The 11,133-nt window shown below is 53.0% G+C and overlaps 1 protein-coding gene across 10 annotated transcripts in view; it reads left to right on the forward strand.

The window, feature by feature from the left end:
- MAST2 (microtubule associated serine/threonine kinase 2) overlaps positions 1-10,351 on the forward strand; it is a 200,525-nt gene extending 190,174 nt beyond the window's left edge. For 6 of the 10 annotated variants that reach the window (XM_012776047.3, XM_012776048.3, XM_012776039.2 and 3 more), the window contains 14 exons: positions 204-342; positions 2,844-2,976; positions 3,721-3,886; positions 4,408-4,509; positions 4,773-4,895; positions 5,074-5,183; positions 5,543-5,697; positions 5,907-6,181; positions 6,279-6,473; positions 7,147-7,370; positions 7,557-7,679; positions 8,090-8,226; positions 8,331-8,524; positions 8,767-10,351. In XM_012776047.3, the coding sequence (XP_012631501.2) occupies positions 204-342; positions 2,844-2,976; positions 3,721-3,886; positions 4,408-4,509; positions 4,773-4,895; positions 5,074-5,183; positions 5,543-5,697; positions 5,907-6,181; positions 6,279-6,473; positions 7,147-7,370; positions 7,557-7,679; positions 8,090-8,226; positions 8,331-8,524; positions 8,767-10,295 (3,605 nt within the window). In that variant the 3' untranslated portion in view covers positions 10,296-10,351. The remainder of the gene's footprint in view (positions 1-203; positions 343-2,843; positions 2,977-3,720; positions 3,887-4,407; positions 4,510-4,772; positions 4,896-5,073; positions 5,184-5,542; positions 5,698-5,906; positions 6,182-6,278; positions 6,474-7,146; positions 7,371-7,556; positions 7,680-8,089; positions 8,227-8,330; positions 8,525-8,766) is intronic. The other 4 variants (XM_075997864.1, XM_012776050.3, XM_075997883.1 and 1 more) reach the window with 3 other exon arrangements.
- Positions 10,352-11,133: the final 782 nt, after the last annotated feature.

Genomic DNA, 11,133 nt, shown 5'->3' on the forward strand with positions numbered 1-11,133 from the left:
CTTAACAGCCATTGGCATATTCTCCTAACTTTCTGCTCCTCTTTACACCCCGTCTCCCACCTGTGCCAGCCACAGAGGCTAGAATCACAGTCTCCAGCTCCAAGGTATTCCATGAAACTCCTCTGGGACCTCAGAGACTGCGAGGCTGGTAACTAGAGCAGGGAACTGGATCCTCCCCTCATGGTGGCCTGGGCTTATTGCAGGGGGAGACTGCGCCACTCTGCTGAAGAACATTGGGGCCCTGCCTGTGGACATGGTGCGTCTGTACTTTGCGGAAACTGTGCTGGCCCTGGAGTACTTACACAACTATGGCATCGTGCACCGTGACCTCAAGCCTGACAAGTATGCACACGGTCTGGGTCCCTTGTCCAAGGTCTCCCTCTTAGGCCTCTAGATAAATAGAGGCAAACAGAGTACCTTCAAATCTATCCCAGAATGGCTGCTGGGAAACAGTGCTCATGTGTGCGTCCATTTAGGCCTAGTACGTTAGTCCCTGACTACCCCAGATACAAAGACCTTTGCCACAAAGTCTGGTAGGAGCATAGCATAGGCTTCAGTGACATGAAAGAGTCACTGAGGAGCTCCACTGAAGAAGCTAAGCAAGAACAAAAGAATCAGCACTTCTAGTAGGTGGCTAAACAAATGTCCCAGCATTTACCGACAGCTACTCTGTGCCAGGCTCTATATTCTAGGTTTAAATATAGTCCTTGGCATGTAGAATTTGAGTCTGCAATGGGAGACCAAAATATATGTGTTTAGGCTATTTCTGGGAGGGCATTGGTCAGGAGGGAGAAGCTTTCTAAAGCTGAGGAGCGGAATGTTCAAAGGCACATGGGTGTCAGAGAGCATTGCCCGCTCAGGACCTCAAATGGTACAATATGGCCACAGCTTAGATGTACGTCAGAGGGTAGTAAGAGAAACGGCTAGAGAGATAGGCTGGGACTCTTCAAAGGCCTTTTTGTTAAGTTTGGGTTTTATTTTAAAGGATCCTAGAAAGTCTTTGAAGGGTCTGTTACCCAAAGGTATGATGGAATGACATGCTCACATTTTGGTGTTTTTTTTTTTTTTGTAGATCATATATCTAATAAAGGACTTGTATCTAGAATACATAAAGAACTCTTACAATTTAAAAAGACAAATACCCCAATTAAAAAATGAGCAAAGGATCTGAACAGACACTTCTCCAAAGATGTACAAATGGCCAATAAGCACATGAAAACAAGTTCAACATCATTAACCATTATGAAAGTGTAAACCAAACATATATACACAATGCATACCTATACATATATATATATTTATATTTAATTGAGTATAGATAGATTATATTCTGTATTAATTTATTCTAGGGCAACTAAAGGGATATTGGAAAATATTTATTTTCAAAGAGATATTGGGGCTGATAGGGTTGAGATCCACTGTCTAGCAGGTAGCACAAAGAGGATTATCTGTGATCAGCACATGGCCTATTAGATAAGAGGTTTTTCCTTTTTTTTTTTTCTAAAAAAATAAAGATGTAATTCAACAACAGATTCAGTCTCAAGGACTGCACAGAGAAAGCAACAACAAAATTATAACTTATTCTTTGCTTTTGCTATCAACTTGCTCTTGATTTAGATGTTCTGTTTCTGGAAGTATACATAATTATACATTTGTGCCACATCACATTTTGGTTTGATTTAGAAAGATCTCCTGCCAGTGGAAAGAGACAGAGTGACCACTGCAGTGAACCACCAGAGAGAGTCAGGGTGAAGAAGAGGGGACAGTGTTGGGGAGTAGAAAGGAAGGAAGATAAGGTTGAATGGGGGTGGAAAGGAAAGTGAGGAAACAGAACATCTTCCAGATTTCCAGCTGGGGACTGGTGCAGGGTGACGAGCCTCTGTGGTAGGAAGTGGCTTTGACATTAGACCTGAGTTCAAGTGGCCACTCTTCTGCTGTTTAACTTGGTGAGTTAATTAAATTTACCTGAGCTTCATGTGACTCCTAAAATTGGGATTCTAATATCTACCTCTTGTATTAGCTTCTCTAGAAAACCTTTCAAGGGCCAGAGCATTTTTAAAGCACTTATCACAGATCTCAGCAGGTAATAGACATTTTTATTTTTCACTGAGAAGAGGATCCAGTTGGGAGGCATGAATGTGTTTTGGGCAGGTTGAGTTTGTGGTGCTCATGGGTAGGTGCGGAGCTTATGAAAGATGTCAGGGCCAGCGATACTGAAAGGGAAGCACTGGGATACAGGGTGAAGCCCTTGGCACAAAATGAAATGACTCAGCTAGAGCGTGTGAAGAGATCTTATTTCTAGTTTCTCCCAACCAAGCCTCCTCCTAAGACCAGCCATGGACATGGGACAAAAATATGTGTCCTCTTTTCCCCTTCCTGGAACAGGAGCATTGTGAGCCACTCAAGTGAGGGGTGGGGAACCTGCAGCCTTCTGATTCCAGAATTGTTCTTTTTTAAGCACTAAAGGAGGCAAGAAACCTTCATCTTTCCTTCTGTACCCCTTTTAATAAAATAATTTGCTCTCTTAAAATTTGGATGCAGTCAAGGATCCAGAAGGCCATATGTGGCCCCAAGGCCACAGGTTCTCCACCCTAACTAGGACAATAAATAGCAGTGGAGTCGTGGGGATGGGCAGAAGGCAGGTTAGTTGCTTATGCAGAATGTAGCTGTCATGCAGCCAGAGTTATTTCCATTTCCATAGCTGCCTGGCTCCCTGCTGAAGACACCCTGCTTATGTCCCCCAGTACCTCCCTAGAAGCCTGAGCGGGAAAATTTGGCAAATACTAATACCAGCATTCTTGGGATACCAGAAAATAACTCCATAATTTTGTTTCTCTGGCCAGCCTCCTAATAACATCCATGGGGCACATCAAGCTCACTGACTTCGGACTTTCTAAAATTGGCCTCATGAGTCTGACAACAAATTTGTATGAGGGTCACATTGAAAAGGATGCCCGGGAGTTCCTGGATAAGCAGGTAAGGGAAGATAGTTGAGGCCTTGGGGGTTAAATTCCAGGCCTTAGAATAAGGCCACGTGCTTACCCAGTAGCTAGATGTTAAGACTGGGAGCTCCTGTCTTTTCTCTTTTTGGTTCCAGGGAGGCATTGAGATTGGAAACAGGATGGGCCATGAGAATCATAAGGATATAAAATTCAAAGTCATCTTCCTCCTCAGGGTTTGAAGAAAATAGGTCATATAACTGTCAACACTCACAGAGTTTCATATGAGATCAGTCCTAAACCTCCCAGCCTAGTGGAGGACACAGCTCTCCTGGGGCCTGTTGTCCTTGGAACACAGCTCCAAATTTCCACTGAGCTGTGGCCCAGTTTCCTAAGAGTAGCCTGGTTGTTCCCTAATTTGACATATCAGATTGTGACTGTTCACAAGTCCCTGTTGTGGTCACGTGACCGGCAGCTCCTGCTCTTTGGGAGGCTGGAGTGCCGAGGCCAGTTTTGGGACCAGATGCCAGAGAGTGTTGAGGGTTCAGGGAGTGGTGGTTCCAGGCTAGAATGAGATGTTTTGGATAATTAGGAAAAACCCCACCAGCAATTCCAATTCTGGTTCCCTGGGGCTCCTACTCATTTTGTTCATTAACTAAGGTGAGCTGAGTTTTCATTCAGAGACTTTTCTGCTCCAGAGTGGGACTGTCCCCACCCCTACAGCCATCATGCCAGGAAGCTGCCTCAGGATGCTGAGCCAGCCTGGTTTTTCTGTGCCCAGGTGTGCGGGACCCCAGAGTACATCGCACCCGAGGTGATCCTGCGCCAGGGCTATGGGAAGCCAGTGGACTGGTGGGCCATGGGCATAATCCTCTATGAGTTTCTGGTGGGTTGCGTCCCTTTCTTTGGAGACACTCCAGAGGAGCTCTTTGGACAAGTGATCAGTGGTAGGTACCATCACCCTGGCCCCGTGGGGAGACAGAGTCCAAACCTGTGAATATGATGTATGTGCACACCTTGTTCTGAATTCGCGCGCGCGTGTGTGTGTGTGTGTGTGTGTGTGTGTGTGATGCTTGCTTCTGGGCAGGGGGTGAGGGTGCATGCGCACACACATGGTGTCCTCTGGGCTTGTTCTGTGTCCATGTATCTCCCGTATGTACATAGGTGTCGCTGTTTTGTGTGTGTGCACACCCCAGAAGTGTGAGTTCTGTGTGTGTGGAGTGTGTGTGTCTGGATCGTAAAGGCAGGGTGGGCTGGGTCTTTAGGACAGGGGAAGTGTTTTGTAACGCCCGCCCTGGATCAAGCCATGCCCTAGGAACCCATAGAACTGAAGGACTGGGTCCCAGGCAAAGTGTTAGAGGCCCTGGGCCTTTATGCCTCCCTTCCTCGCACTGTCCTGGGACCCTCTTCTCCATCCCCTCACTCTACCCACAATCTCTTCTTCCTCTCTCACCCCCAATGACTTCAGATGAGATTGTGTGGCCTGAGGGTGATGATGCTCTGCCTCCAGAAGCCCAGGACCTCACCTCCAAACTGCTCCACCAGAACCCTCTGGAGAGACTGGGCACAGGTAGGACAGGCCCCAGGAACCATTTTCACTGCTTGGAAAAGAGGGGAGGGAGGCTGAGCTTATACACCCTGGAGGTTGGGGTTCAGGTGTGGGCATCCCCTCTGGACCCTGAAGCTCTGCCCTGCTCCCTGTAGGCAGAGAAGGAAAGGTGCTTAAACTGAGGCCTCCGGGTTTAGCTGCTTGAGACGTGGCTTCTTACTTGAATTGCTGAACCGGACTCCACGCAGCTCATCCCCCCCTTGCCGTGCCCTCCCTGTCCACAGGCAGTGCCTATGAGGTGAAGCAGCACCCGTTCTTCACGGGTCTGGACTGGACAGGACTTCTCCGCCAGAAGGCTGAATTTATTCCTCAGCTGGAGTCAGAGGATGATACCAGCTACTTTGACAGTAAGGCCACCAGTGGGATAGGGTGGAATATGGGTCCTACCTGTTTGCCCAGAAACACCTGTGCACACTGAACTTGGTATTACAAGCGACTTCTCAGGGCTCTGCTGAGGTCTGATAGGGTCATAAGGAGGCCACCCACAGAGGCTCTGAAGGAGACTGTCCTCTGTGTCTGGCCCAGCCCGCTCGGAGCGATACCACCACGTGGACTCAGAGGACGAGGAAGAAGTGAGTGAGGATGGCTGCCTGGAGATCCGCCAGTTCTCTTCCTGCTCTCCAAGGTTCAGCAAGGTGTGACTGAGGAGGCCAGACTAGGCGGGGAAGGCTGGGAGATTGGAAAAGAGGACCTGTCAAGGGACACACCCGGGGCAGGCTCAGGAGTTATAGGTGGGGCCATTTCTAGAAAAAGAGGAGCAGAGGGCTAGGGCTGCAGATAATCTGCAAGTGCTTCTAGAACCATTCCCGTCCCTGACATGAAATGCTAGGGAGAGGCCGAATCTGACCAGCAGAGTGACTGCTTCCCCAGATATTCAGGGCCGTAGGGGAGGGAAAAAGAGGACTGGTTCAAATTCCTGGATTTTGCATGCCGAGGATACTTTGTACCACCAGGGGTTGTCAGAGCCCAGCCCAGCCCAGCCCTGTGCCCGCAGGTGTACAGCAGCATGGAGCGGCTCTCGCTGCTGGAGGAGCGCCGGACACCACCCCCCACCAAGCGCAGCCTGAGCGAGGAGAAGGAGGACCGCTCGGACAGCCTGGCCGGGCTGAAGGGCCGAGACCAGACCTGGGTGATTGGCTCCCCTGAGATGTGAGCACCCAGAACCCAGCTAGGGTGGGCAACACAGCTGTCCCTCAGTTGTCACAGGTCATGGCAGAGATTCAGATGCTGGTGGCAGTGAGAGGGCGTTCACAGGGGTGGCTCCAGGAGGAAGGTCTGAGGAGAAAAGTTCTGTTACTATAATCCTGTGTGCCCTTAAGGAAGCCTGGGCCATCTCACCCCAGGCGTATGTCTCATAGATTACGGAAGCGACTGTCGGTGTCTGAGTCGTCCCACACAGAGAGTGACTCAAGCCCTCCAATGACAGTGCGACGCCGTTGCTCAGGCCTTGTGGATGTGCCTCGGTTCCCTGAGGAGGGCAGCAGTACCCCCAGGAGGCAGCAGCAAGAGGGTATATGGTTCCTGACACCCTCATCTGGAGAGGGGCTATCGGGGGCTGTCCCTGAACGGCCAGTGGAGCGGCAGCTAAAGCTGGATGAGGGACCTGTCGGCCACATCAGTAGTTCTAGTCCAGGTGTGGCCTCGTGGGTGGTCAAAGGGCCTAGTCTGGAGGATACCACAGTGGGGAGGCTCAGCTGCATCACGGTCTCATTGCTCACTTGGGCCCACAGCTATGGAGACCCGAAGTCGTGGGACCCCACAGCTGCCTGAGGGAGCCACAGCCAAGGCCATCAGTGACCTGGCTGTGCGTAGGGCTCGTCACCGGCTGCTCTCTGGGGACTCTACAGAGAAGCGCAGTGCTCGCCCTGTCAACAAAGTGATCAAGTCTGCCTCAGCCACAGCCCTCTCCCTGCTCATTCCCTCAGGTGAGGCCCCTGGGGGCCTGGGCTGAAACGAAGGAAGGGCCTTGGAATCTCTGTGGGCCTGTGTCAGGAGCCTGCATGTGGCAGGTCTGCACGTGTGTACTTGTGTTGAGGAGCAGGTATCTGAGAGACTGTGTCACTGCATGTCCCTTTGTTATGAAACTGGAGGTCTCTAAAAGTATGCGTTAGTGTCTGGGGTTGTGTGTGTGTGTGCGCGCGCGCCAGAGGCAGGATGCAGCCTGCAGCAAGAGCAGGCTTTGAGGCAGAGAGCTCAGGTTCAAATCTTGGTCTTGGCTCTATCACTAAATAGTTGTTGACCTTGAGCAAGTTCCTCAACCCCTCTAAGCCTCAAGTTCCTCCTCAAAAAATGTGGATATTAAAAGTAGCTAGCTTATAGGGTAGTTGTAGTGTTTAAATATGTGTGACAAGCTTATATAGTCCCTGAAACATAACAAATACTGGCTGCCATTTCCATCCCCCACCCCTACCTCCACCCCCACCTGGGGTCTGGGAGCGTCTGGGCACGTAACAGTCCTTTGCGGGGCAGATGCACTTGGGCTCGGGCTGTGTCTGCGACTGGAGCTGTGCTGCGGTCCACAACTGGACAGGGGCCCGGCCAGGAGCATGGCAGGCCAGGGCCCTCTGACCCACTAAGTCCTGGCTTCTCCGTTTCCAGAACACACCTGCTCTCCATTGGCCAGCCCCATGTCCCCACATTCTCAGTCATCCAACCCATCGTCCCGGGACTCTTCTCCAAGCAGGGACTTCTTGCCAGCCCTTGGCAGCTTGAGGCCTCCCATCGTCATCCACCGAGCTGGCAAGAAGTATGGCTTCACCCTGCGGGCCATTCGCGTCTACATGGGTGATTCCGACGTCTACACTGTGCACCACATGGTGTGGGTATGTCCAGCCATCCTTTTGTCTCCCAGCTTCATCACTCTGCCACCTTCCCCTTAGTGGAGCCCATCTGTCCCTGCTAAGGTGTCAAAGGGTGATGGTGATAAGGGTTATAGCTTAGTGAGCAGAACCAGGCCCCACACTTCATGCTCGGACTCCACAGTGAGGACTGTTCTCTTCCTGAGGTAGCACGTGGAGGACGGTGGTCCAGCCAGCGAGGCAGGGCTTCGTCAGGGTGACCTCATCACCCATGTCAACGGGGAACCCGTGCATGGGCTGGTGCACACAGAGGTGGTGGAGCTGATCCTGAAGGTTAGTGCTGGGGACGCTGCGTGCTGTGATCCCTGAATGACCCAGCTGTGGGAGGGCGAGTGGGACGGTTGTGTATCTGGCACTGAGCACAGATGCGGGTACACACAGCATCGGTGTGGCATGGGAGTGGGTTGGCTCCACAAGGCAGTCCCTGCACTGATCAAGGCCCAAGGATCCTTCTGAGCTGGGGTAGGGCTAGAGAAGAGGACGGGGGAGCCTCTTCTGTCTTCCTACCCCAAACCACTCAGGCTCCGATGGCAGCCGTTTCCCAATCTGTGAGGAGGGGGGCAGGCCTGTGGTTTATGTGTGTTGGTACAGGGGTTGGAGCTGTGGTACAGCCATGCCCAGGGATAGGGCAGGGACAAGGGATGGCCGCCACCTTAGCCTAGGCCTCATGCTCTGCTCCCCAGAGTGGAAACAAGGTGGCCATTTCAACAACTCCCCTGGAGAACACATCCATTAAAGTGGGGCCAGCTCGGAAGGGCAGCTATAAGGCCAAGATGGCCCGAAGAAGCAAGAGGAGCCGGGGCAAGGATGGGCAAGAAAGGTGAGCTGGGCTTTAGTCCAGAGGGTCTTCTCTGAGCCACAGGTGTGCTGATATGTGCTGGGCCCTGTGTGCGCCCACTCAGCCTTTAACTCTGATCTCTGCAGCAGAAAAAGGAGCTCCCTGTTCCGGAAGATCACCAAGCAGGCATCCCTGCTCCACACCAGCCACAGCCTTTCTTCCCTTAACCGCTCCTTGTCATCAGGGGAGAGTGGCCCGGGCTCTCCCACACACAGCCACAGCCTTTCTCCCCGATCTCCCACGCAGGGCTACCGAGTGACTCCTGATGCTGTACATGCAGGTACGAGGGGCTCCCTGCAGATCAGGGAGAACTGGGAAATGGGAATGTGCCTGGGCCCTCTGTGCTTCCCGCAGGCCCCCTCTCATTCAGCACAGCCCCTGGAAGATCCAGCAGTCTCGGGGAGAAACGGATGGAGGAAGGGGGTGGACAACTCTGGGACGTTACAGGGCTAAGCCCTGCCTTGCCCTTCAGTTGCTAACACTGCTCTGCCTTTGTCTGTCTGTCTGTCTGTTTGTACCAAGTGGGAGGGAATTCATCACAGAGCAGCTCCCCCAGCTCCAGCGTGCCCAGTTCCCCCGCCGGCTCTGGGCACACACGGCCCAGCTCCTTACATGGTCTGGCACCCAAGCTTCAGCGCCAGTACCGCTCTCCACGGCGCAAGTCAGCCGGCAGCATCCCACTGTCGCCACTGGCCCACACTCCTTCTCCGCCACCACCAACAGCTTCACCTCAGCGTTCCCCATCGCCCCTGTCTGGCCATGGAGCCCAGGCCTTTCCCACCAAGCTTCACTTGTCACCTCCCCTAGGCAGGCAACTCTCGCGGCCCAAGAGTGCAGAGCCACCCCGCTCACCACTACTTAAGAGGGTGCAGTCTGCTGAGAAACTGGCAGCTGCACTTGCTGCTTCCGAGAAGAAGCTAGCCACTTCCCGCAAGCATAGCCTTGACCTGCCCCACTCTGAGCTCAAGAAGGAACTGCCACCCAGGGACGTCAGCCCTCTGGAGGTAGTTGGGACCAGGGGTGTGCTCTCCGGGAAGGGACCACTGCCAGGGAAGGGGGTGCTGCAGCCTGCCTCCCCACGGGCCCTAGGCACCCTCCGGCAGGACCGAGCCGAACGACGAGAGTCACTGCAGAAGCAAGAAGCTATCCGAGAGGTGGACTCCTCAGAGGATGACACTGATGAGGGGCCTGAGAATGGTCAGGGTGTGCAGGAGCCGAGCTTGGCACCTAACCCAGAAGTGGGCCAGAATCCACCCCCCAGAGGAGCAGGAGAGGGTAGGGAAGAGGATACCTTCTTGCCCATAGACCCTAGGAGCCAGGGCCCAGTGGTCCTTGGCCTATTGACTGGGGTCACACCAGGGCCTCCCAGAACGGAAGGTCCCAGTGGTCCCCAGAGGAGGCTCGGGAGCCCAGAAGTCTTTGGAGAGCCTACCGCCTGCTGCTCACCAGCCCCCAGCCTGGTTAGGTCTGGACCCACGGATCCCATCCCCCCTGAAGGCTGCTGGAAGGCCCAGCACCTCCACACCCAGGCACTAACAGCACTTTGTCCCAGATCTTCAGGAGCCACCCCCACCAGTTGCTCTGCTGCCCCCTCCATCTCTGGGAAGCCAGGCTTGTGGTCCTGGAAATCCCTTATTGAGGGGCCAGACAGGGCATCCCCAGGCAGAAAGGCAACGATGGCAGGTGGGCTAGCCAGCCTCCAGGATGTGGAAACCACAATTCCTGTCCACCCTAAGAACCTGTCTCCCAAGCAGGAGGGGAAAACACAGCTGCCCAGTGCCCCTGGGCTGGCCTATCCACCTTGTGAGGTTCCCAGCCAAAGCTGGCTATGGGAGCCTGAGTGTGCACAAATAGAGAAAGAGGATCCAGCCCTGAGCATCACCAAAGTGCCTGATGCCTCAGGTGACAGGAGGCCGGACGTTCCATGCAGAGGCTGCCCCCTCACCCAGGAGTCTGTGCCCAGCCTTCTCTGGAGGGGCCAAGAACCAGGGGGCCATCTAAAGCATCAGGACTTGAAATTGGTGCCAGATGAGGTTTTAAAGCAAACATAGCAGTTGTTTGCCCTTTCTTGCACTCAGACCTGTGTAATACATGCTTCTGGAAACCATTTTTATGTCTTCCGCTTGCTTCTTTCCTTCAGTTGACACACATAACTAGGTGCTGTGTTGCTGCTGGGAACATACTGGTGAATAAAACAGTTTCCACCCTCAAGGGAGGGGTGCATAAACTAGCTCGACTTCCCGGAGACTATGACGTCTGAGGTCAAACACGAAGAATCAGTGGTAGGTAGCAGTTTGCTGGGTGTGGCAGACTGGGAGTTGGCTTCGGAAAGGATATCCAGGCAAAGTGCAGCATTTACAGTACACTTGTATGTTCAAGGACCAAAAATGATGCAAAGTGGAAATGGGTCTGGCAGGTTAGGCATGGACCATACGTGGTGGTCTTCCAATTTAGACTTTGTGAAGGTCTGCAGTCCCCAACCCCTGGGCCATGGACTGGTACTGGGCCACAGCCTGTTAGGAACCGGGCAGCACAGCAGGAGTTGAATGGAGCTTCATCTATATTTACAGCCACTCCCCATCACTTGCATAACCGCCTGAGCTCCACCTCCTGTCAGATCAGCAGTGACATTAGATTCTCATAGAAACACAAACCCTGCCATAAACTGCATTTGAGGGATCTAAGTTGTATTCTCCTGTGAGATTCTAATGCCTGAGCACCAGAGGTGGACAGTGCTGGGTGCAGCCCTCAATAAGTAGAACTTCACTTGGTGGTGGATAGTGTAGAAGGGAAGGGAAGACATAAATGGGACCATGGCGTTGGGGGAGTCAGGAGGTTGGCATTACAGGACAAGGAGTGGGTGTTGGTAGAGTGCCAAGGCTAGAAGAG

The sequence above is a fragment of the Microcebus murinus genome, chromosome 2 (assembly GCF_040939455.1).
Source record: "Microcebus murinus isolate Inina chromosome 2, M.murinus_Inina_mat1.0, whole genome shotgun sequence".
Classification (NCBI taxonomy): domain Eukaryota; kingdom Metazoa; phylum Chordata; class Mammalia; order Primates; family Cheirogaleidae; genus Microcebus; species Microcebus murinus.